The sequence below is a fragment of the Schistocerca serialis genome, chromosome 3 (assembly GCF_023864345.2).
Source record: "Schistocerca serialis cubense isolate TAMUIC-IGC-003099 chromosome 3, iqSchSeri2.2, whole genome shotgun sequence".
Lineage (NCBI taxonomy): Eukaryota > Metazoa > Arthropoda > Insecta > Orthoptera > Acrididae > Schistocerca > Schistocerca serialis.
In genome coordinates this window covers 17,691,441-17,719,184 of record NC_064640.1, presented here as the reverse complement: position 1 = coordinate 17,719,184, position 27,744 = coordinate 17,691,441, and the positions used below count along the sequence as shown (strand labels likewise).

The 27,744-nt window shown below is 43.6% G+C and overlaps 1 protein-coding gene across 1 annotated transcript in view; it reads left to right on the top strand.

Moving 5' to 3' along the window:
* Window positions 1-27,744, top strand: part of LOC126469646 (uncharacterized) — a 198,809-nt gene that overhangs the window by 108,596 nt on the left and 62,469 nt on the right. The window contains exon 5 of the mRNA XM_050096771.1: window positions 3,517-3,566. Within this exon, the coding sequence (XP_049952728.1) occupies window positions 3,517-3,566 (50 nt within the window). The remainder of the gene's footprint in view (window positions 1-3,516; window positions 3,567-27,744) is intronic.

The following is a 27,744-nucleotide window of genomic DNA, read 5'->3' as shown; positions in this document are numbered from 1 at the left end:
CCCTGACGGAGAATGTAATTCAGTTGCTCCAGTCCCGGATGATACTGAGTTACGAGGGGAATGCTCCTCTGTGGCCAGAATGTAGGATTTTGGAAAGTGGTGGGAACTGGAAAGATAAGACATGGGGGATTTGTTTTTGTACAAGGATGGGAGGGTAACTAGGGTCAGTGAAGGCTTCAGTGAGGCCCTCGGTATATTTTGAGAGGGACTGCTCGTCACTGCAGATGCGACAACCACGGGTAGCTAGGCTGTATGGAAGGGACTTCTTGGTATGGAATGGGTGGCAGCTGTCGAAGTGGAGGTATTGCTGGTGGTTAGTAGGTTTGATGTGGACAGAGGTACTGATGTAGACATCTCTGAGGTGGAGGTCAACATCTAGGAAGGTGACTTGTTGGGTTGAGTTGGACCAGGTGAAGCAAGTGGGGAAGAAGTTGTTGAGGTTCTGGAGGAATGTGAATAAGGTGTCCTCAACTTCTATCCAGATAGCAAAGTTGTCATCAATGAATATGGACCAGGTGAGGGGTTTAGGATTCGGGGTTTTTGGGAAGGATTCCTCTAGATGGCCTATGAACAGGTTAGCATAGGATGGTGCCATGCGGGTGCCCATAGCCATACCACAGATTTGTTTGTAGGTAATGCCTTCAAACGAGAAGCAATTGTGGGTGAGGATATAGTTGGTCATGGAGACTAGGAAGGAGGTTGTTGGTCAGGAATCCATAGGGCATCTGGAAAGGTAGTTTTTGATAGCAGTAAGGCCATGGGCATTAGGAATGTTAGTGTACAGGGAGGTGGCATCAATAGTGACGAGCAGGGCACCGTGTGGTAAAGGGACAGGAACAGTGGAAACACTTTTCGCCACCAGCCTGACCAATCAGACTGAACCAAAGACCAATATTGAACCTTGCCTAACTCAGTTCACTCCTCTGTCCAACTGCGATCCACCCCCACTGTCTCCAAACCACCCCCTGTTAACTTTCCAGAATTTCTTAACCTCGAACCTTGCCTCACCATCATTCCCCAAATCCCTCAACATGCAAACTAACCTTACATCCGCAGAAAGAACCGCAGTCCACCATCTAAAAACTGATCCCAACCTTATAGTCCTACCTGCAGACAAAGGCTCCACCACCGTTGTTTTTAACCGCAAGGATTATGTGGCAGAAGGATTCCGTCAGCTGTCAGGTACTTCCACCTACAAACCATTCCACAGTGATCCCATTCCAGTAATCCAACAGGATCTCGAGTCACTACTCAAATCCTTAGGCCCATCCCAGAACCTCTCGCCAGAGTCCATCTCTCTACTTACCCCTACCACTCCCCGTACTCCCTCCTTCTGCATGCTTCCTAAAGTCCATAAACCCAACTACCCAGGATGCCCCATTGTGGCCGGTTACTGTGTCCCCACTGAGAGAATCTCTGCTCTCGTAGACCAACACCTTTAACCTATTACCTGGAACCTATCCTCCCATATAAAAGATACCAACCATTTCCTCGACCGACTCTCCGCAGTTCCTGTCCCTGTACCACATGGTGCCCTACTCGTCACTATTGATGTCACCTCCCTGTACATTCACACAAGTTCATACAAAAATGCATCTACATTTACTATTCAACTATCCACAATTGTAAAACTATAACTGTAATTTGTAACAACCTAGCAAATCATATATTTGAATGAATTTCATTTTTGTAACTTTATAGAAGCACCAGTGGTGGTAGCCGTGGGAGAGGCAATGTTTTAACAGATTTTATTGTTTCAAGACTGTGTTACATAATGATATAAAATTGTAATTTATGCATTAAGGTTAATTTGTCTACTGTGCATAAATCATTTCTTAGTTGCTATATCAAAAATTGCCTGACATTGTAAAGAAAAGAATCACAAGGAATATTTTTAAAGAAGGAGCTGTAAAATTAACCGAGTTACACCACACTTTATACAATGACAGAAACCTACTTAAGTATTAAAGTGTGCTAATTCAACCTTTTAACATTTCAAGCCTGTATATCAAAGCAGCATTGAAGAATGTGGAAGATTCAGAGGTGGGATCAAAATCAAGACTGAAAGGCTATTAATGATGGGATTTATTGAGGACAGTGCTGTCCTCAGTGGAAGTGAGGAGGAATAACAGGACCTGTCAACTGGGATGTAGAGTATACTGAGTACAGGATATGGACTGAAGGCAAACCATAGAAGAAGAAAAAAAAAATACTGAGGATCAGGTTAGCTTCCATTCGGAAACTGGGAGCACTCAGCAACTGTTATGTGACTTATAAATAATAGAGTGCAGCAATCAGTCATCCTTTTTTAGATTTTATTATGCAAATCCAGATTTCGGCTAGTAGCAAGCATTTCTCAATGCACTATTTTCTGTTGTCAGTGCACGTAAAACCCTGTTGTTTGGGCATCAGTTACAGTTATTTGAATATTGAGGAGTGACAGAAATGAGATTAGTGATGCACTTGGTACCAAAACTGATGACTGCCTGGTAGACAGTGTGACTGAATCCTGCTACTTAGGAAGCAAAGTAACACATGCTTAAGGAATCAAGAAAGATGTAACAAGCAGTCTAGCACAGAAAAAGAGGGTATTACTCACCAAAAGAATCCTACTAGTGTCAACTGGCTTAATTTCAGGAAGAAATTTTACAGATTGTGTGTCTTGAGTACATCACTGTATTTATTGAATCATGGACTAAAAAATCAGAAAAGAAGAGATGACACAAAACAAAGTGCCTGAAATGTGGTGTATATAAGGCTGCTGAAAATTTTGTGGACTGATAAGAAATGGCGAAATTCTCTGCAGGATTGTTGAGGACAGGAATGAATGAAAAACGATTACTGTAGGAAGTGATAGAATTGCAGCATATACATTAAGACAGCAAGGAATAACTTCCATGATACCAGAGGGAGGCATACAGAGCAACAGTTGTGGAGGTTGGGTGTAGGTGCTGTTCTGAGATGAAGAGGTTGACAGAGAAGAGGAAACTGCAACAGGGTGCATCAAACCCATCAGAAGGTGCCTGTGAAAAAGTGTTCCTTTTTTCAGTTCGAACTGTAATTTTATTATGATTAATGATTATCATCTATTCACGATCAAGCCTGAAGCATGTTCATTTTTTATGAGTCACTCCACACTTTCAAAGTCAATGTACATGGCTTTTCCCACACGACTTGTATATTTTCACATTACCAATCTTCTTTCAACCACTATTTTACACAATGAAGCCATTCTGACTAATCAAATGAGACATCTCATGCCACTGGCTTTGCATTTAGTTATTTCCATATGTTGTTATCTAGGAATAAAGTAAGAGACGACATCCTTTGATATTCAGTAGAAATCTTCTTTCAGCTGTAGGAACACTGTTCTCAATAGCTTTGCAAATGGACCAAGTTTCAGCACCTTACAGTAGTGCTAGATCAGTTCTTCTCCTTCTTCTTCTTCTTCTTCTTCATATTATTATTATTATTATTATTATTATTATTATTACATGCTGTTAACCACTGTTTCAGGTGCTCACACAAGAATTGGTGTTTGCAAGCAGTGCCAGTGAACCAGAAAGGTACTGTACGGTCTTTTTGTATCTCTTCATTTTCATTTTGTGCATGGGTGGTTCTGCAGCTTCATACAGTAGAAAACAAGACTATACACATGTATACACAGAATACTGAATGCTGCTGCGTGGTGCCTGTACCATTTACACAATTGATCTACTGCAACACAGCCAGCTGTATACTCCTATTCCAGGAACAGCAAGCATTCCTGTAGTTAATTATTATTTTTAAGGTAGGGGAACATGCATGCTTTGAAATTTCTCATATGAATCTGGGGTAAAATAGTGAATCTCCATAGAGAGTGGCTCGTTGGCAAGGAGTAACTTCATCAATTCATGGACCATCTGAACTCCATTTGTGAGAACATAAAATTTACAATGAGGCTCAAAATGGGCAGATGCCTCTCTTCCTTCAATGTTGCGGTTCGCTATAGAACTGACAGCTTTCTGGGATACAGTGTCTTCCCACAAGATGATGGTTAGAGATCTTTACCTGCAAGCAAATAGCTGTCATCATCCTGTGTAGACCAGTTGTTTCCCAGTATACTTGTTCATGAGGCACATATGATTGCTAATGAGAATTGTCTACAGGAAGAACTCAAACACCTCATAAAAGTTTTTGAAGATAATGTATATCTGCCATGGAAGATCCACAAGACTTTGTATCTACATTTAAATGTGCACGACTACAGTTCACAGTTAAGTACCTTGTTTATCAAAACTGAAGACAATGAGCTAGAAGGGATGCATGTGATCCACAATAATGTTCACATAGTTGACAGCTGTCGCAATACCTTCAATTACCACCAGATATCGGATGACAGCCCAGGTGAATGTTCCCCCATAGCTTAATATTTCCGCCACCAGCCTGCTTCGGTGAGGCAGTGCAGTGGTCATACTGTTTTGGCTCATCAGTTTATGTGTAGATACATAACAAACACGGATTCAGAAAATATCGTTCTTGTGCAACACAGCTATCTCTTTATTCCCATGAAGTAATGAGTGCTGTCGACAAGGGATCTCAGATCGATTCCATAGATTTCCAGAAGGCTTTTGATGCCGTTCCTCACAAGCGACTATTAATCAAATTGCATGCATATGGAGTATCATCTCAGTTGTGTGACTGGATTCATGATTTCCTCTCAGAGGGGTCACAGTTCGGAGTGATAGGCGGTAAATCATCGAGTAGAAGTGATATCTGGCGTTCCGCAAGGTAGTTTCATAGGCCCTCTGCTGTTCCTGATTTACATAAATGATCTAGATGGTAATCTGAGCAGTCTTCTTAGATCGTTTGCAGATGACGGTGTAATTTACCGCCTAGTAAAATCATCAGACGATCAATTCTAGTTACAAAATGATCTAGAGAGGATTTCTGTATGGTACGAAAAGTGGCAATTGGCACTAAACAAAGGAAAGTGCGAGGTCATCCACATGGGTACTAAAAGAAATCCGATAAATTTTGGGTATACGATAAATCACACAAATGTAAGGGCTGTCAATTCGACTAAATACCTAGGAATTACAATTACGAGCAACTTAAATTGGAAAGACCACATACATAATATTGTGGGGAAGGCGAAACAAAGACTGCGCTTTGTTGACAGAACACTTAGAAAATGCGACAAACCCACTGAAGAGACAGCCTACATTACACCTGAAACTTCCTGGCAGATCAAAACTGTGTGCCGGGCCGAGACTCGAACTCGGGACCTTTGCCTTTCGCGGGCAAGTGCTCTAGGAAGTTTGGAAGGTAGGAGACGAGGTACTGGCGGAATTAAAGCTGTGAAGACGGGGCGTGAGTCGTGCTTGGGTAGCTCAGTCGGTAGAGCACTTGCCCGCGAAAGGCAAGTTTTGATCTGCTAGGAAGTTTCATATCAGCGCACACTCCGCTGTAGAGTGAAAATTTCATTCTACATTACACTTGCCCGTCCTCTGCTGGAATATTGCTGCACGGTATGGGCTCCTTACCAGGTAGTATTGACGGAGGACATAGAGAGAGCGCAAAGAAGGGCAGCTCGCTCCATGTTATCGCGCAATAGGGGTGAGAGTGTCTCTGACATGATACGAGTTGGGGTGGCAGTCACTGAAACAAAGGCGGTTTTCTTTGCGGCGAGATCTATTTACAAAATATCAGTCGCCAACTTTCTCTTCCGAATGCGAAAATATTTTGTTGATACCCACCTACATAGGGAGAAATGCTCATCATAATAAAATAAGAGAACGGAAAGATATAGGTGTTCCTTTTTCCCACGCGCCATTGGAGAGTGGAATGGTAGAGATGAAGTATGAAAATGGTTCGATGAACCCTCTGCCAGGCACTTACGTGTGAATTGCAGAGTAATCATGTAGATGTAGAACTTACCACTTTGCTGTCTCCAAAGCTCTGAAGATGACTTTAGATAGCTTTAACTCCTTCATTCTTCTTATTGTTTTCTTCTGCTATTTTCAATTTGATACATGTGCTTTGAAATTCGTCGTTGTGCGAGTTTATGACAGTGGTTTGCAGTTTATGGCAGCCCATAAAAACTCTAAAACTATAAACCAAGACTTTTACAGTGGTATCTTTACTATGCTGCTACATTGTTAGTCACGTACTATGATGGGTACAGCTCTCATGCAAATGTGGGTATTGCAGTAGCGGTGAACAGTCATAGTGCTTTAATAGGGGACGTAGAAAATGCTTTGATGTTGGTTCCTATTGCTAGTAGTACAAATATGTTTTATAAATACACATTCATATTAAAAGAAAAGAAAATTTCTCTGACTGCCTAATTTCCTTCTAAAATACGGCGGTTGCATGACCTTGCTATGATGTCACAAATCAGTAAGTTATCTGTCAAATGCTATGGATCTTAAGACACCTTGTACATTTCAAGAATGTTTTATTAATGAATAATGTTTCGGTAACAGAAAATAGTTTTCCCCAGTTTCAAGAGCTCCAGGACCCGCATCTGGTGAAAGCAATTACAAATTTTTGTTGGTCTCGGTTGGGAGAAATAGGCTTCCCACAATACCAAACTCATTTAAAACTGCCACAATTCCATTAAACATTCTTTTAAAAGTATTCAAAATTTTTCCAACCAAAGTGCCTTGATTGTAACAGGCCACCATTGGTTACTGATGTGATGGAGCACAAGTTTGAGAGGTGACTGCTGACTTAATTAATAACATGAAGAAGTCAGTCGAATAAGCCCATACAAAATACACTGCTCTGAAAAACTTAAGGACGTGATAGTACCATAACATATTTACTATTTGGTGGAAACGAACGATAGTGCGAGAGCATGTTGCCAGAGGTCTTCCAGTTGTGCACAGAAAGCTGGAAATCATATGCCATGATGTCAGCATGACTATAGCGCCAACCTGAGGCAGTTGAAGGAACAGGAAAAAGATGGTGTGTATCAATCAATGGGCAGTTACAGTGCACTATGGTGGTGTTTTTCATTACAATATGCCCCAAGAAAAACATTTGGTTGGTATCAAATGGGGAAGAATCATTGGGAAACTGGAAGAAGTGTGACGAGTGTAGCCCAAGAGTTTGGTATTGCTGACAGCATACTTTCATATGTGCAAGGAACCTTGCAAACCACAGGTACTGCTGTCTGAAGGAATGGAGGTGATCAGCCATAGTCAACTACAGCAGCAGATGACCACTACATTGTGCAATAGGCAAGATGGGACGCACATTAAATAGTGGGTGCAATTGCAACCATTTTTAACTAGACTTTAAGGTACCTAGTCTCAAGCTTCACAGTGGCACAGTGAGTGAATGGGGGTGGCCTCTTCGCCCATTGGCCAGTACACTGTGTTCAGTTGACACCTGCAGTTCAGCCACACTGTTTGCGATAGTGCCAAGAGTGTAGTGACTGGACCATCGAGCAATGGTGTCATGTGCTCTTCTGGGATGAGAGCTGATTCAGTCATCTGAGTAGAGATTCTGAATGTACCCCCATACAGCGAAAGGTGGGAACATGTTATGCCCTCAATAACATTGTCGAACATGGTTGTCTTGGTTGGTTCGGGTTGTTTGGGGGAGGAGACCAAAGAGCGAGGTCATCAGTCTCAGCGGATTACGGAAGCATGGGGAAGGAAGTCGGCTGTGCCCTTTCAAAGGAGCCATCCCGACATTTACCTGGAGCGATTTAGGGAACTCACAGAAAACCTAAATCAGGATGGCCGGATGCGGGATTGAACCGCCGTCTTGCCGAATCTGAGTCCAGTGTGCTAACCACTGCGCCACCTAACTTGGTTTGTTTTGGTGGTCAGGGTGTTATATTGTTGGGTATACGGACCTCCAAATCTGTAGTACTCCTTCTCCATTTATATCTTTTCAGGGCTGCATTCAACCGTGACTTCATTTTTGTGGATAACAGTGTACAGCTGCATCAAACAGTAGCAGCTCTTGGACTGAGAAGATATTGAGGGAACGGACTGGTCTGCCCATTCCTCCGACTTAAATCGCATTGATCACTGTAAGATGCATTGGGGAGACACATTGTAGCGTGTCCACATATACCAACGACCATCCAGCAGTTGTGAAGCACTCTGGTGGAGGAACAGAATGCTCTACCACAAGAACTCCATACCAACCTTGTGACCACCATGGAGAATGTTGCCGAGTGTGCCTTACCATCCGTGGTGTCACACAGCCTATTAAGAACCGTGGCCCACCTTTCGTATTGTCCAGGGGGCGGGGGACCATCATAAATTGCGGTGACTTTAGTGTAATTATTGTCATTGGACAAACGTGTAATTTCTGTTCATCTCATTGCGTATTTCTTTCAGTTACCTTTTGTATTTAAAGTAGCAGTTCTTTCTGTGTACAGTCCAAGTTTTATCGAGCTATGTTACTTGGAAGTGACACATCAAGCGAAGGTGACTTTCGTCCTTAGGTTGTGTGCACCAGTGTAATTATTTCTCTATCTTTTGCGATTCTGAGGTCTGCAGCACAATATTAAAAGAAATACTTTTTCCTACGCTGCAGCCTAGATAGCCTGCTCGAAACATGGCCCTGACAAGGGCGCATTAGACCTGCTACCACTAGTGCTGAGATATTTTTGTCCTCCCCATTCTTCCTCACTACTTCTAAGGTCTGCTCCGTGATGATTTAGCTTCTTGCAGCACCTACAACACCCAAAATACGAATGCCATTTACTAGAAAGGTTGATATGTCCATGCGACATTCCATCCATTTGTTACATAATGCAGAATTGCATTAATTGAACTACAAATTGCGGCGGGGCGGGTTGGTCTCACACTATCCATTAAACAAGCAGTCCACTTACTTAGATAGGTTTCATGTTTCCAGAATGAGATTTTCACTCTGCAGCGGAGTGTGCGCTGATATGAAACTTCCTGGCAGATTAAAACTGTGTGCCCGACCGAGACTCGAACTCGGGACCTTTGCCTTTCGCGGGCAAGTGCTCTACCATCTGAGCTACCGAAGCACGACTCACGCCCGGTACTCACAGCTTTACTTCTGCCAGTACCTCGTCTCCTACCTTCCAAACTTTACAGAAGTCTACAAAGTGGCAAATTAAGTGTTCAACGTTCGCTGTCATTTCCTCGTAGTATACTTGTAGAGGTGTAAGTTCGCATTTTGTAAGTGCAAATTCTGGTAGTCTGTAGCGCAATTTTAGCCGGCTGGCGTGGCCGTGCGGTTCTAGGCGCTACAGTCTGGAACCGAGCGACCGCTACGGTCGCAGGTTCGAATCCTGCCTCGGGCATGGATGTGTGTGATGTCCTTAGGTTAGTTAGGTTTATGTAGTTCTAAGTTCTAGGCGACTGATGACCTCAGAAGTTAAGTCACATAGTGCTCAGAGCCATTTGAACCATTGTAGCGCAATTTCCATTTCTTCTGAACAGCCTGCTACATAGCTCATTGGGGCATCAGCGTCCATTGGTAACACATCAGGAGGGTAGCAAGTTGCATACCTAGGTTTTGTCTACTTTTATAGTTTACTTCTTGAGTTAGTCCAGCTAGGATGGGTAGCATGTGTGCATGCTCCGTGTGGACACAGGAGGAATTGGCCGCAGTTTGTGAAAAGCGAAATCTATTTTTGGCTATGTTCAGTCTCCTTCTGGCTGCTGCCTCGGGATGTAACACTGGCGGAGAATCTGGCGCGTTGCATGGGACACCTCAGGTTTTGTTTGCTTTTCTCACGCGCTCTTCTACCGAGGCACCTGCTAGTCTACCTGACACAATGGATCCACCCTCACAGCAGAGTGAGTGGCAGGTGGTAATGCATTCGCGCCATTCGAGGCGGACGGCCAGTGTAGAGGTAGGTTGTCTGGCCCTGCCCATTCATCTGGTGAGTAGATAGATGGCCACTCACACAGTAGAGGGTCCAAGGAGGCACATGGGGAAGGGGTTAACTATTTATCGGGAGTTCCAACGTAAGGCGCGTTGTAGGCAGAGAGCGTTCAGGGCTGGAAAGAAAGCTAATGTGCAGTCGGTATGTCTGCCGGGGGGGGGGGGGGGGGGCTCATCCGAGGTGTAGAGGTGGCCTTGCCTGCGGCTATCGAGCATGCAGCGTGCAGTCGTCTACAAGCTGTGACTCACGTCGGCACCAACGACGTCTTCCGCATGAGTCCTGAGCCCAACCTGAGTTCATACAGGTAGCTGGCGGAAGTGATGAAAGCTACTGGCCTCATGCATGGGTTGCAACCAGAGCTTGCAATTCGCATCATCGTTCCCAGCGTTTGGACCCGAGTGGAGGGCCCCAACCAAAGGGTTTGTGGACTATGTGATGATCTTGGCTGCAGATTCCTAAACCTGCGTTATCGACTGGGGATTTGTAGGACTCTCCTCGATAGGCCAGGGGTGCGCTACACAAAGGAAGCAGCTACTCGGGTAGCAGAGTACTTATGGAGTGCACGTGAGGTTTTTTTTTTAGGCTAGACGGTAGTTTGTGGTTCTCTGATGAGCATTCGCCGGTCGATACACAGCAAGAGAAATCAGAACGCGTTGAGAGTAAACACACTTGGACGTCAAAATTTTATCAGTGAATTGTCGAAGTGTTCGTAAAAAATTTCTCGAATTTATTACCCTCCAGGAAAGTTTTCTCGCTCAAATTATTTTCGGGACCGAGAGCTGGATGAAATCCGAAATGCAAAGCTCTGAGGTATTTAGCGAGTCATGGAGTGTATATCGGGAATACAGATTAGAGGCTATAGGAGGGGGAGTGTTCATTGCAGTTGACAAAAATATTGTCTCTAGTGAGGTCGAAGTTGAGTGTGACAGTGAAGTTATCTGGTCGCGTATAACAGGTCTAGGTAAAAACAAGTTAATTGTTGGGTATTTTTACCGGCCTCTCGATTCTGCTGTGACTGCTCTAGATTCATTCAATTACTATGGTCAGTAGCGCGTAAATGCCGAGATCATGCATTACTACTTGGAGGCGACTTTAAACTACCGAATTTAGACTGGGATGTCTATGGATTGTTTGCATGGGGTACAGACGGACAGTATTGTGAAGTTCTTTTTAATACGTTTTCTGAAAACTATCTTGAGCAGCTGGTTTGACAGCCCACACGCAATGGAAATATCTTAGATCTTGTAGCTACAAATAGGCCGGACATTATCGACAACGCCAGTACAGAAACGGCGTCAGAGATCGTGATGTCATTGTAGCAACTGTGTTTACGAAAGTTAGTACATCAGTTAAGAAGGGTAGTTGAGTGTTTCTGCTAGAAAGAGAATATAAGCAGTTATCATCTCACTTAGACAGTGAACTGACTTCTAGTAGGTCCAGGAAGATGGACGTGGAAAAACTATTGGCAAAGTTTTAGCTGATTGTAAATCGTGGTCCGGAGAATTACGTGCCTAATAAGTGGATTAAAGGCGAAAAAGACCCATCATGATTTAATAACGACACTCGGAAACTGCTGAGGAAGCAGAGGCTGTTGCATTCTCGGTTCGAAAGAGAGCGCAAATGACGACAAGCAAAGGTTGGTAGAGACCCGTCTGTCTCTGAAAAGATCTATGCGCGAAGCATATAACTACCACCACTGTCATACCGCAGCAAAAGGTCTGGCAGAGAACCCGAGAAAATTCTGGTCCTATGTAAAATCGTTAAATGGGTCTAAGGCTTCCATCCAGCCACTTGTTGACCAGTGTAGTGTGTCAGTTGAAAATAGAAAAACGAAAGCCGAAGTTTTAAATTTCAAGTTCAAGAAAACGTTCACGCAGTAGAATCGTACACCCATACCGTTGTTTGACCATCTAACAGACTCCCGTGGGGACGACGTAGTAATAAGCAGCCCTGGCGTAGAGAAACAACTGAAGTAGTTGAAAGCAAATAAGTCACCAGGCCCAGATAGAATCCAAATTCGGTTTTTCAAAGAGTACTCTACGGCATTACCCCCTTACTGAGCTTGCATTTGTCGCAAATCTCTCGCCCAAGCTACTGGGGAAACGCGCAGGTGACTCTTCCGTGTAAGAAGGCCAAAAGAACGGGCCCGCAAAATTACAGACCAATATTTCTAACATCGGTTTGCTGCAGAATCCTTGACCATATTCTCAGTTAGAATATAATGAATTTTGTTGAAACCAAGAAGCTAATGTCCACGAATCAACATGATTCTAGAAAACATCACTCGTGCGAAGTTCAGCTTGTCCTTTTCTCACATGATATACCGCAATCTACGGTGAAGAACAACAGGCAGATTCCATATTTCTAGATTTTCGAAAAGCATTCGACACTGTACCCCGCTGCAGACCGTTAATGAAGGTACGTGCGTAAGGAATAGGCTCCCAGGTATGTTAAAGCTCGCAGACTTCTTAAGTAATGGGACCCAGTATGTTGTCGCCGATGGTGTGTTCTTCGGAGACTGGGGTAACTTCAGGAGTGCCACAGGAAAGTGTGATAAGACCGCAATTACTCTGTATATACATAAATGATTTGGCGGACAGGGTGGGCAGCAGTCTGCGGTTGTTTGCTGATGATACTATGGTGTACGGCAAGGCGCCGAAATTGAATGACTTTAGGAGGGTACAAGATGACTTAGATAAAATTTCTAGTTGGTGTGAAGAATTGCAGCTAGCTCTGAATGAAGAAAAATGTAAGTTAATGCGGATGAGTAGGAAAAGAAAACCGAGCGAGGTGGCGCAGTGGTTAGACACTGGACTCGCATTCGGGAGGACGACGGTTCAATCCCGCGTCCGGCCATCCTGATTTAGGTTTTCCGTGATTTCCCTAAATCGCTCCAGGCAAATGCCGGGATGGTTCCTTTCAAAGGGCACGGCCGACTTCCTTCCCCGTGCTTCCCTAATCCGATGAGACCGATGACCTCGCTGTCTGGTCTCCTTCCCCGAAACAACCAACCAACCAGGAAAAGAAAACCCTTGATGTATGGATTCAGCATTAGTAGTGTCCTGCTTGACACAATCACATCGTTTAAATATCTGGACGTAACGTTGCAGATAGATATGAAATGGAACGAGCATGTTAGGGTTGTGGCAGGACAAGGGGATGGTCGACTTCGGTTTATTAGGAGAATTCTTGAGAAGTGTTGTTCATCTTAAAGGAGACCGCGTGTAGAACGCTAGTGCGACCTATTCTTGAGTGCTGCTCGAGTGTTTGGGATCAGTACGATGCCAGATTAAAGGAAAACATCGAAGCAATTCAGAGGCGGGCTGCTAGATTTGTTACTGGGAGGTTAGAACGACACACAATTGTTACGGAGATGCTTCGGAAACTTAAATGTGAATCCCAGGAGGGAAGGTGACATTCTGTTCGAGGAACACTTTTGAGAAGATTTAGAAAAAAGGCATTAGAAGGTGACTGTAGAACGATTCTGTTGCCTGCAACATACACTTCGCGTAAGGACCGCGAAGATAAGGTTCGAGAAATTAGGTCTCATTCGGAGGCAGACTGACAGTCGTTTTTCCCTCGTTCTGTTTGCGAGTGAAACAGTAAAGGAAATGACTGGTAGTGGTATGGGCTACCCTCAGCCACCTGCCATAAGGTGGACTGCGGAGTATCGATGTAGACTCACAGTTGTGTAGGTTATGCTGACTTTTGAAACATATTGTTTGACTGCTACTGTCTCACAGCTAAATAATTTCTGTGGTGATTCATCCTTGTGTGGTGATCTGAACCACAAGAAAGTTTGTTTGACATCTTCTCAGTATAAAAAACTCTGCTTCGGTTATTTTCTATAGCACAACAGTTATTGTTGTCTGACCACAGTACAAGATTAGCTGAACTTAATTTTTTTCGCAACTGGATTAGGCTCTACGCTTTTTGATTTTGTAGTTGTTGGAGGTAAAAAGGATAGACTTTTAAAGTGCAAATTCAGTAGTCTGTAGTTAAATTTAATAAAATCCTATTTCTTACTTCTCATGTTAGCTTTATGTAAACTGAATCCTACGTAAACAGAAATAATCACTTAACTTTAAATTCAGTGCCTACCTTTCCTAAACAAGCAACCAATTTCATTTTTAGTTAAAATTGCAATCTCTGAACTCAACTTTCAAACAAATGAATCGATGGCAGTCTGTCATCCATGTCAAAGTGGCAGATTTATGCCAAGTCTCGTCGTGAACTCCTGACAAACCAAAAGCGATCTCACTCCTGTACAGTATTAACTGAAAATGGTTTATTATAGTCGCTTTTCCTTTCTTGTTCAGAAGTGGCTAGATGTATCGTGGCTTCTGTGGCACAGCTCTCATCCCTTTGCTGCATTTCATGTGCCATGACAGTTGGCTGCATGCCTCAGGAATGGATCTGCTAATCACCCGTAAATGCCATGTACACAACAGCCAGCGTGCAGCGATTAGCTTTTTTGATTTTTTGCTGTGAACATATTAATACTTTTTTTAAAGTACACATAAAAACTATCAAACAATCCAACTTCTGCTTCATAGATAGACAGATTTTCGTTGCAGAAATACCTGTAAAACTACCACCACTGTACTGTAGCTCTTCATGCACATCCATGAAGATAAAAAAAAAAGCCACAAAAATCGTAAGAAATTGCACAACCAGTCACTGTCTCTCTAGAATATTCTTCATTTTCTCATAACAGGTCGTTCAGTGACTTTTTAGTTATGTCCACTCTTTCTGTCGACATCACCATTACACCTGTACTGTTAGTCTCCTATCAAACGTCGTCAGGAACACTGTTTAGTTTTCCTCACTAGCGTCGCGTCACAGTACGCCATGGTTGTTGTATTTTGTCGCCCTCCAACCAGCTCCTCTTCCTGCATTGTTGTTGTCTGTTCCACTTGGTGGCTGGTATAGTCGACATGCTGCCCACAGCATCCACCACGGTGACTACGAGGATTCCTCTGAAATCTAATGTCATTATTTGTGGACTCGATGCAGGTCATTTAAGCTGCTCATATTTCGAAACTGTCAGTCAAAGATTTACGTCTACACACATACTCTCAAAACCAGTGTGAAGTGCATACCATTCTACTAGTTACTACGGCTTCTTCCCGTTCCATTCCTATACAGAGAGCGGCAATAATGATTACTTAAATGCCTCTGTGCGCCACGTAATTAGTCTAAGCTTCTCCCCGTGAATCCTGCGGGAGCAATACATCGTGGATTGTAGTATATTCCCAGCTTCATCACTTAAAGCTGGTTCTTGAAACTCTGCAAATGTCTTGGGTTAGCGTGTCTCTCCCATCAAACGTCTGCCGGTTCAGTATCCTCATCATTTCGACCACACCGTCCCATGGCTCAAACAATGCAGTGACTATTCGTGCTGTCCTTTACCTTAACCATTAATATCCCCTTTACGCTTTTTTTCGTAAGGATCTCGTAAACTTGAGTGATATTCTAGGATGGGTTTCACGAGTGATTTATTAGTAATATCCTTTGCAGATTGATTGCATTTATGTAGCGTTCTACCAATGAACCAAAGTCTGCCACCTGCTTTACCTATGACTGAGCCTATCTGATCGTTCCATTTCATATCCCTACATACTGTTAAATCAATATGTTTGTATGAGTTGCCCAATTATAATAGCGAATAATTGATACTGTAGTCAAAAGATAGTACTTCTTTGTCTGGTGAAGTACACAATTTTACATTTATGAGTATTTAAAGCAAGTTGCCAATCTATGTACCAGTAAGAAATCATATCAAGGTCCGACTTAATATTTGTGAAGCTTTTTTTCAGTCGGTGCTTCATTACAGATAACCATAACATCTGTGAAAAGTCATAGGTTACTATCAACATTGTCTGTGAGGTTATTAATGTACAAGTTCCACTAGACACAAAAGAAGCTATTCATACTTCTGCTGATGACACTCCATTCGTGACAACATTCTGGATCCTTGCTACTAAGAAATTCTCATTCCAGTCGCAAATTTCACGTGATATCCCTTACGATCGTACTTCCAATTTTGAGCGTAGTACTGAGTCAAATTGTTCGATCCGCCTGGTAGTCAATTCCTCCGCACAGCAGGCAGGTCGTGCAGGCAACCGCTCCGCCAGGAGGACGTGCGTAAACTGCTCCCAACAACCGAGATACTTTCCCTGTTAGACCTGGGCTATTTATCATGGAGTTACGTGTCGCCACCACAGCGTCTGGGGGCGCCAATCTCGCCGACAGGCAGCGTGCGTGTCACAGCAGAAATCGATATTTGCAGTGCACTATTTTTCTCCCAAGTGTATGTCCATCTGCTCCCGCCTATTTAGGCCACCGCCAGACCGTGCTAAGAGTTACGCCCTGCACCTCTAGTCGGCAGTAGCAGCAGCTCCATCCGGCCGCATCAGCAGCTCAGTCTTAGCACTACAAGTTCTCAGTACCAACAGTTTCGTCTCAGCGCTCCGTGCCGGCAGACCCAGCCCGGTTCATCGTTGTCTTCACCAGCAGTACGTCAGCCATCACATACCGCAGCCTTGGGACTCTAATTGTCAAGTAAATGCGAAAAAAGGGACCTACTAACCACTGAAAACAACACAGCCAAACAGCAGCGACTATGAATGGAAGAGGACAAACTGACTCACAGATACTGTCGGAAGATTCGCAGAATGCAACTAACACGGATTGTGGCAACACTAAAAACATAAATACACTGTATCATCAAAACAAATGAACATACAAAAGCGGAAACAATTTCGCCGCAAAGCCTCTCAACCAGTGAGAAAAGCAGGACGCTGCTCTGACAAACAAATCAACACACAGCGAGCCCATAACCCATACTAACAGCTTACTACAGGAAGACCTTTTCTCTCGTCACCTCTGCACTATAAGGCGGACGAGGAGAGAGAAATCAACTACAGCACACCTGAACACAGCCTCGTCGCAATTGATTTTTTTCTTTTTTGCCTAAATAATCGGTCGCGGATTGATATCTGCGGCCACTGCGAGGGCACATGGCCTGGCGTAGCAAAATACTGCCCAGCCGACAACGCTCTCTGCTGTGATATGCACGCTGCCTGTCAGCAAAGTTGGTGCCTCCAGACACTGTGGAGGTGATGTATAATTCCATGGCAAACAGCCCAGGCCATACGAGGAAAATATCTCGGTGCTGATGAGAGCCACGTAGTCCTGGCTGTGCGGCTGCCCACACAGCCTGCCTGGTGTGTGGAATTGGCTACACGGCGGATGCAACACAAATCCTTTTCATAAGTAGTGAAGTACTGCATCTTTTTACTGCCTCGATCATTTGATTTATATTTGTCATATGGCAAATGTGCGAGTTAGCTTTCATATCATTAGTGTTTTAAAAGCTGTGCTGGCTGGCATGAAGCAGGTCATTCTGTTCAAGATACTTCATTACATTTGAGCTCAGAATGTGTTTTAAAATTCTACAACAGATGGATGACCCAGATACTGGATGGTAGTTTTATGGATAATTTTTTGCTACTATTCAAATAGACATGCTGTATAGCAACTGTTTGCACGTTTTTTTTCTTCACGGTATCTATGTTATATTATAGTTAAAAGAGGTGTTTACTCAGCCATAAACTCTGTATAGAATCTGACTGGGATTCCACCAGGCGTGGAACTATATTCAGTTTTAGGGATTTCAGCAGTTTCTCAGCGCCAGTGACACTAATCTCTATATCACCCATCTCTGCGGTTTTACGAGAATTAAACTGGGACAATAGCCCTGGATTTTCCTTTGTAAAGTAACATTTGATAATGGAGTTCACCATTTGCTTTGTTGTCGTCAATTTCAGTCTGTGACTAGTCCATCTGAGTGTGGATGAAAACTGTGGTACTACGAACACACAGTTCTGCTTCACCACGGTTTCCAGAACTTCTGAAGATACATGTTGACTGTGGATATTGTATCACAGACACAGTTCCTTTGACTGTTGAGAGATGTCACTAAAACTGCTCATACATGTAAACAACCATGCATGAGCAGCGCCTATTAGACAGAGGGTGTCCAACAGGCGATCAGTTCCAGTCATTCAACCAGGAAGGAGGTACACAGATTGTGTTGTCTTTAGTTCAACCATGCCTAGATGGTCAATACTACGGTTCGATTGCGTCCGCATTGTTACTTTGTGCCAGGAAGGACTCTCAACAAGGGAAGTGTCCTGGTGTCTTGGAGTAAACCAAAGTGATGTTGTTCGGATATGGAGGAGATACAGAGAGACAGGAACTGTCGATGACATGCCTCGCTCAGGCCACCCAAGGGCTACTAATGCAGTGGATGACCGCTACCTATGGATTATGGCTCGGAGGAACCCTGATAGCAACGCCACCATGTTGAATAATGACTTTCGTACAGCCACAGGACGTCGTGTTAAGACTCAAATTGTGCGGAGTAGGCTGCATGACTCGTAACGTCGCTTCCCGATGTCGATGGCGAGGTCCATCTTTGCAACCACAACACCATGTATTTTCGACAGGAATTTCTCACGTGTCAAGTATGAAAGGGATGTCGCCTCATGCTTGCGGAACCCGAATAGACACCTGTGCATGGCTCAGCAGTGGCGGTGACTCGCGGTGGCATCGAGATGAGCGAGTGTTGGAGTCTGTGCTATGTGGCGATTAACTATAGTTAGAAAGCGTTTTTTATGTTCACTGAGTGTCTTCGCAGTGCACTATTTTCGGCTTTTTAAGCGTTGTGAGCGTATTGGCAGAGCATTATATATGCGTTCTTTCGGTAATTTACGAGTTGATTTCGTGTCTGTAGTTCAGTGTAGTGCATTATTTTGATAATTTACAAGTAGTTTGCACGTCAGTGTGCTGTGTGGTGCATTATTTGGACAGTTTAGAATTAGTGAGCATGTCTGCAGAGCGTTTAACATGCGTTATTTCGGTAATTTACGAGTAATTTGCGGGTCTGTAGGCTGTGGACTGCGACCCCAAGCATTTCAGAGCATGTATTTTGTATCTGTGTACTAAATAAACTACGCGATATGTGTCGCTAAATAAATTGTTCCAAAAATAATTCAAGTACACTCCTTCCCCTCTCCAGCAGCCCAGCACTGGTTGAGCCATTTTCATGTCATTTTCCCCCTCTAGCCCGCCATCTTGAATTACGCCACAGAAGGGATGACAGCGCCCTCTGGTGGCAGTACTGTGTACTAGGTCAGTTGGATCTGGCACTCCTGGCAAACACACTTGTTGGTGGTACTGCCTCTAATTGTTTAAATAAAGAATGCATGCAAACTAAGTTCTTTTGTGCAGCACAGGTTTAATCCATTTGCCACCATTTTCCCCCACCCCATCCGGCCATCTTGGATTACGTCATGGGAGGGATGACTGTGACCTGTGGTGGCAGTCCTGTGTACTAGGTCAGTTGGAATCCAGACCCCTTGGTGAACACACTGGATGGAGGTATTGCCTCAAATTGTTTAAATGAAGCCATATGTCCAGCACAGGCTGAGTCCCTTTCCCACCATTTGCCTCCACCCTAGACCACTATCTTGGATTATGTCATGGAATGGACGACAGCACCCTCTGGTGGCAGTACTGTGTAGTAGATAAGTTGGACTCTGGACCCCATGGCGAACACACTCGATGGTGGTACTGCCTCTAATGGTTTAAATAAAGACTGAAAATAAAGACATGACCAGCACAGGCCGAGTCCCTTTCCCACTAGTTCCTAGGAAGAGGTGGTGGCAGGGTGGCTTAGGTTAGTGGAGGTAGCCAAAGTGCCCTTTTTCCCGCCATTTTCTTATTTTAGTGGAGGTAGCTGTTGTGTGTTGCATTGTCCTGATGGAATTTGAACAACCCACCAGGTGGGCGTGGCAGGGGCCATGGCACTTTCACGCCAACAGACGCCATCTTGGATAACAGTACCTTGCAACATCAGCTGACGCCACGACCGCCATCGTGGATGATGTCATGCACTGTTGCCAAGCCTACAGGCCACCATCTTGGATGACGTCATTGCCACTCATCTTGGATAACGGTACATTGGGGTGATGCCCAACTTGTTTCACTAATCATGCAGCGTGGTACACATGGGCCCAACAATATGCTGAATGGACCGCTGAGGATTGGAATCATGTTCTCTTCAACCAGACAATCATTGGAGATGTGTTTGGAGACAACCCAGTCAGGCTGAACGCCTTAGACACACTGTCCAGCGAGTGCAGCAAGGTGGAGGTTGGTTGGTTGGTTGATTTGGGGAAGGAGACCAGACAGCGTGGTCATCGGTCTCATCGGATTAGGGAAGGATGGGGAAGGAAGTCGGCCGTGCCCTTTCAGAGGAACCATCCCGGCATTTGCCTGGATTGATTTAGGGAAATCACGGAAAACCTAAATCAGGATGGCCGGACGCGGGATTGAACCATCGTCCTTCCGAATGCGAGTACAGTGTCTAACCACCGCGCCACCTCGCTCGGTAAGGTGGAGGTTCCCTGCTGTTTTAGAGTGGCATCATGTGGGGCTGACATGCACTGCTGGTGGCCATGGAAGGCGCCATAACGACTGTACGATACTTGAATGCCATCCCCCAACCGATAGTGCAACCATGTTGGCAGCATATTGGCGAGGCTTTCGTCTTCATGGACGACAATCCGCGCCCCCAATGTGCACATCGTGTGAATAACTTCAGGATAATGATATCGCTCGACTAGAGAGGCCAGCATGTTCTCCACACATGAACCCTATCGAACATGCCTGGGATAGATTTATAAGGGCTGTTTATGAACGATGTGACCCACCAACCTTTCTGAGGGATCCAGGCCGAATCGCTGTTGAGGAGTGGGACATCTGGACTAACAGTGCCTTGATGAACTTGTGGCTAGTATGCCACGACGAATACAGGCATGCATCAGTGCAAAAAGACGTGCTACTGGGTATTTGAGGTACCTGTGTGTACAGCACTTTGGACCACCACCTCTGACGGTCTCGCTGTATGGTGGTACAATATACAATGTGTGGTTTCCATGAGCAATAAGAAGGTCGGAAATGATGTTTACATTGATCTCTATTCCAATTTTCTTTACAGGTTCCGGAACTCTCAGAACCAAGGTGTTTCAAAACTTTGTTTGATGTGTGTTTTCTATTGTTTCCACAATGTTCATTCAGTATGTACAGTTGCCCTAACACCGATACATCGATATTATGGCCTGCACATTGTCCTTGGGTATTCAAAAATGTGTGCGAAATCTTATGGGACTTAACTGCTAAGGTCATCAGTCCCTAAGCTTACACACTACTTAACCTAAATTATCCTAAGGACAAACATACACACCCATGCCCGAGGGAGGACTCGAACCTCCGCCAGGACCAGCCGCACAGTCCACGACTGCAGCGCCTCCGACCGCTCGGCTAATCCCACGCGGCCCTTGGGTATTGCTGGAGTGGAGAGCAGCTACGAAAGCGGGTGAGGGTGGGATGCGCAGAAGCATGCGGAAGTGTACCACGTGACTCACAGCCAATCGGGCGCCGGTGACATCCTTGTCTTCGTTCTGTGTGGGTCGTGCTGTGTACGGAAGTTCTAACTGCTTATTTGAGTCATAGTGTTCCGTGCTGAGTGCTAACTGCATTCATAGTGTTCATTATGAGTGATGGTAAGCAATCACGCCAAGTGCTTCACAAACAGGCAAGAGGAATGGTGTTCCGTGTATAACAATACTTTAAGAGACAATCTACCGCTGAATCCACGCTGGCACGAGGCGCGGGTCGCGCCATTGCCAAACGCCAGGAGCAGACAGCTGAAGCTTGTCGTGCTGGTTTGAGGACCGTTCAGAAAATATCCAGCGAACCAGCGAAGCTAAGACGTCTGTATCCAAGACTGCGGCTCAGCTTTTTTCAAATCACCAGGGAAGCAACACAACCACAGAAAAGAAGTGGGTGAGATAGACGATTTTGCGAAAAACTTTTTGCGGCGCATAGTGTTCAGCATGTATGCTCAAGGCAAGTATCCAACAGCACAGAAACTAGTTTCGCGTATGAAAGAAGCTAAAAATTTTAACGGAAGCAAATGGACCATGTTGAGGATACTGAAAGACGTGGGGTTCAGGTATCAGAAAACGAACAATGGTAGGAAATTATTAATGGAACGAAGTGGTATTGTAGCTGCAACGACTGTGTTTTTTGAGAACAATGCAGGAGATCAGAGAAGTTGGCACATCTCGAATTTATTACTCAGATGAAACTTTCATTAATCAGAACCACGCAAGGGCTGTGTACTGGAAAATGAGCAATGGGTACAGTGGATTAAAAGTTTCTATTGGTAAGGGTAACAGAATTATAGTGCTTCATGTCGGATCAGCAGATAGTGGTTTTATCCTCCAGGGTAAGCTGATTTTTAAGGCGTCTAAAGCTGAGAATTCTGAAGATTGCCACTCTGAAATGACGTACAGCGTCTTCAAAAGGTGGTTTACGCAACAATTATTGCCACATATTCCTGTGCCTTCAGTTATGGACAATGCGAGCATCCACTCAGTGCAAGTGAAGAAAGTTCCAAATACGAACTCCAAGGTATACATTATTGCATGGCTTTCATATAAAGGAATACCTCATAGCTCTTTGCATACCAAAGCAGAATTGCTGGTTCTTGTCAATCAGCACAAGCCTACATACTGATTTTATGAGATAGACGAAATTGCAAAGCAGTATGGACACCGTATCGTTAGATTACCACCATACCATTGCCATTACAACCCAGACGAGGTGGTATGGGCTCAGATGAAAGCATATATTGCGGAAAAGAACAATACATTCAAAATTGCAGACGTTGATAGACTTACACATGAGGCAATAGACAGCATCTCAACATCTGCATGGCCACCTTGCGTCAAACACGCAGAAAAACCGAAAGATGAAGATTACAACAGGGAAATTGGCAGGGATATGGTTATGGAACCATTCGTTATAAATCTTGCCGAATCTGATTCATCTAGGTCGGACAGCGAAGACGATGGAGTGGATTTATTGCTGTGAAGTACGTAAGTACCAATTACTGTTACTTATGACTTTGTGTGACAGTGCCTGCAGCAGCATAAAAAATTGTTAGTAGATCAAGTTTCATCTTTGACCTCGTAACGATACCGTTTTCTGCGTAAAACATATTTCGTTCAATTAAGTACACATACTATAACACCGTAGCAGGTTGCACAATGAAAGAAAATTAGCTTTTATTAAAACTTTAAACGATCTGCTTCTGATATCCTTATGGTCACAAATTATTAAAACTTGAAAATGCTTTAAACGTATTCGATTACAGTGGTTGCCTAATGTAGCCAATGCAGAAAGAATTAAGCTACACCATGATTACTGACAAAATAGTGTGTGCATCGCCTTAAAGATTGAAGCTCTTACGTCTGTGTTTGCTTTACAAATAAACTGTACTTTTCGAAGGGATCCGCCTTGGGCAAAACTCAATTTTTTTGTGCTATCACCCAGAGACGTTTCGTTGAGGTTTCAGCATCATCGCTGGGCTTTCTTTTGCTCTCTATTATACAGTAGGAAAAATATTCGTTATTACTAACATATATATAAATTAGAGTTTTTAAGAAAGTTCTTACAAATCTGAAAACACCATGAAGTTTTGCATGTATACCTTGTTACCACATGCAGTGGTTTTCCTGTTTTTTTTATGTTTTTCTTTACAGCTGTTTTACTTTCAGAGTCCGTCGTCTTCAGCCATACAGAACGTAATATAGAGAAATAATTTATTTCGATATTTTATACGATTTGGAGTGTTGTGATTGAGTTCAATACTAATTAATTCTATGTGAAAGGTTGTGTGTGTGTGCATGCGAGTAAGGATTCTCGTTACTAAGAATGCAGTTTTTAAAGTTCACTGTGGAACGATGTTTATGCTTTCGCGCCGTCAGCTGTCACAGTGCGCGAACTGACGGAAGGAAATTGGCAGCGTCGAATCGTATCTTCCCTCCCCCCCCCCCCCCCCCCTCTCTCACTCTCTCTGCGCAGAACGCCGCGTCCCTCACCCGCCTTCGTAGCTGCTCTCTACACTAGCCACTTTTCTTGCTTCTGTACTGGCAGCTTGCATACAATTATCGCTATGATTGATTTTATTTTTATAGGCTCGTCCAACTATACATTTCGTTCCTAAATCTTTTCGAAGTATTTCTTCGTTCTCAGATAACATGCTCATGAGATCAGTTAAGACTGTAAGACTGTCTACAACCTCATTTTGTTCCCTATTGATGTTTTAGGAACTCCTTTCCGAATCAGTGTGTTATTGTCGTTATTGTTATTGTTGAAGTTGATGTTCTTGTTGTGGTCTTCAACCTGAAGACAAGTTTCATCCAGCCCCTCCACACTCGTCTGTTCTATGCTAGCCTCTTAATTTCTGCATAGCTTCCGAAACCTACACTTATTTGAAACTGTGCTCTCCCTCTGCAGTTTTTACTGCCTGTATTTCCCTCCATTACCAAACTGATGAGTCTTTGATGAGTCAGATTGTGTCGTATCACCTGATCCCTTCTTTTAGTCAAATAAATTTCTTAATCTCCAGTTCCTTCTCAGACGTTATTCGATCTGTCAATTTACTCTCCAGCATTCTCCAGCAGCGCAACATTTCAAAGCCTTCTGTTCTCTTCTTGGCTGAATTGGTAATTACCCACATTTCACATTTGTTAAGACTAAACTCCGTACAAATGCCTTCAGAAAACGCTTCCAGATTCATGGATATTCAGAGTTGACAGAAAAGGTTTTTCTTGCTATTGCCACTCCGAATTTTATATCATCTCTACTTCGGCCTTCATAAGATATTTTGCTGCCCAAATAGTAGAATGAATCTGCCGTCTGTCGTCTCCCATTTCCTAAACTAATTCTCTCAACATTGCTTGATTTAATTCAACAACGTTCCATTATCCTTGTTTTACTTTTGTTGATAACCACTTGTAACATCTTTTCAGAACCCTATCCATTTTGGTTAACTGCTCTTCCAAGGCTTTTACAAAAAAATGGTTCAAATGGCTCTGAGCACTATGGGACTTAACATCTATGGTCATCAGTCCCCTAGAACTTAGAACTACTTAAACCTAACTAACCTAAGGACATCACACAACACCCAGCCATCACGAGGCAGAGAAAATCCCTGACCCCGCCGGGAATCGAACCCGGGAACCCGGGCGTGGGAAGCGAGAACGCTTTATTTTGGCCCTTCTATTGTAGTCTAGAGACCCGATCGCTCACTGGTGCAAAACAGTTGCTATTAATAAAATTAGAGGTTTAGTTCTTTACCGTCTTTGTGACTGCGATGTATGCAGGTGTGGTCCCTGAATATTTCGGCCACACACTTATGTCTACGTTTAGCAAGCCAGGTTAGGTCCCTGCCCCACCACGGAGGTTCTTTGTACACGGGAGAGGCAAGGTACTGTGTGCAATCAAGCCGCCATCATTTGCCACATCACTCGCCATTACGTGGGGTGTAGGTCCCAGCACACAGTACTGCAGTCATGAGAATTAATTTACGTCCGCGCAGTCAGTTGTTCAAGTGATACTGCGCACTGAATCGTTCCGCAGGAATCTACATGGGTCAGCGCACTGTCCAGAGAGGTCCAGTTACGTTGCGAGCACCAACAGCCGCCTTAAGTCACCGCTACAGACTCCGCCTGCTGCTCGCTGCCGTGCCGCTCTCTTCCTGAGCAAGTTGCCGGGTTTTTTCTGAACAAAATCGATATTTTTTATGAAATCTCGGCAAAACACACATAGTCGTAAAATTCAGAATACAGTCTAACAAAGCGCTGCATTTTACCTTATTGATATTTCTGCTCAGTTTTCAATGTCCTTTGTAGGATCTTCCTTTCTTCCCCTTCGAGAAAACGACAAAACTACAGGCATATAAATGAGTAATTCATCTTCACCAGTAATTCAGCTTCTAATGTAGTCACTGACAGACGGTTTCTGTCAGCTCACCAAGTGTTCCTGATGGAGCTGAAAATTCTTTCCTGAGCAGCATCGAAATGAAATATAGAAAACGCAAAACGGCTTTGAATAGGTTTTCACAGTTTTCATAACGACGAAAAAATGTCATCCACCTATCATCAGGCTTGAGCTACCTTCCTTGAGAAACGTGTTTCATTGCACGCATTATTCGAAGTTCACAGCGAGAAGACACTTCGATGAATTCTGATACTGATCAGTGTTTCCTCGTTAATGAAAATGGTTTGAAAGCTTTGTACACACTCTTTTGCGAGTCCCATCGTTTGTGAAGATAATCCATGCCATGCTGCATGTAATCGGCCGCTACTCTTTTGAGTGTTATGACACGATCATTATTTACTGACTAAAAGAGGATGCCACAGAGCCATAACGCTGATCTCCCTTTCTTTGTTTCAGAGAGATTCTAAAATGGCTCAGTATGTCAAATAAATTTGTTATAAGCGCATCATCAGATTGAAGTTTTGCATTTAATGGTGCAAAATAACTATCAATGTTCATTATAAAGACCAGATATGCCAATGATAGTTTATTTTCGAAAATGTCTCTGAGCATCTTTGGTGCGTACTCCTGTGAGAGGTAGGACGATTTCATTGGTTCAAAGTTTTTCGCCATTAACTCTACGGCAGGAGTGAGAGCGAGCCAGCGTGTTGGTACGTGTTTTAAAATTTCCTGCCATTTAATGTCCATCCAAGGAAAAAATCCTTTAGTTCCCTTAATTTTTCAGTACGAGATGTAGACCGATGTAACGTATTAGATATCTCAGTAATAGTGCCTTCTAAATCAACTTGAAGTGCATTTCCTTCTGGCTTTTCAGCGTTATTCAAAAGATGACAGTTACATACCACCGCAGCGAAGTCTGGATTTTCTTTGCGTAGCTCGACGCATACACTTTTATTCTTTCTGAAGTTAACAGAGGCGTTGTCAGCAGAAAACTGCTGATATTCTTCAGCGGTAAAAATGCTTTGGCAAGCTCAATTTTGAGTCCTGCTGCAACCGAATCAGATGTTTCGCTATTACTGCTATCAAATGAGAGAAGTTTCGTTGATACACCTTCAAGAGAAAAATAATGTACTACCAATGGAAAGGTTTTAATGTTTAATGCGTCCTTTGTTGGGTGCATCTGAAGAAACAGAATAGTAAACAAAGTTGTCCAGCTATGTAATTGTTCGCTATTTTGAATACGGACCCAGTACAGACGAATTCAGTTTCGTTGCCTTCGTGTGTGTTCATGAATATTTCTCCGATATATTTGAATCTATTAACAACTGCGGCAAAAAATGCTGGAGCAGTCCACAGAAACGTAACTGTGGCTTAGTTTAAATGAGTGAAATACAAAGGATGATTCCGCAGCTATAACTTTTTCTTGCTCTGCACTTCCATAAGAAGTAAAACAGAACTTGCTTTCATCTGCATTCTTGAGGCCGACTGTTAGAAATTCTGTGTGATACATTGTTTGCGTGTTTATAAACGTCATATTCGCCTCCATGAGAAACACTGAAATATGAGCAGCACACACTACAGTGAGCCTTATGATCATCTTTGCCTTTTCGAAGCCATGAACTTTATAGCATTAACTACTGAACTTAGTTTTCGACTTTTCTTTCTCTGCGCTGACACTTCTTTAGTTCCGTCGTCTGAAGACGAGTCCATATTTATAAAAATGTTTCGCGCAGGAAACTGCACAACAATACTTGCTTGTTCTCACAGAGGACGACTAAGTACTGTTATGATAGACTTCTGACTCGCTACTCAAAAACAACTGCTGGTGAGTCAGTTTGCCAGCTTAACTCTCTGACCAAAACTAAAAGCAGAATTTTAAATTTGAGTTACTTTTATAAGATTGCGCCTCAGTTTTAAACTCATAATGAACAACGTAAAGTGGAGACCGTAAT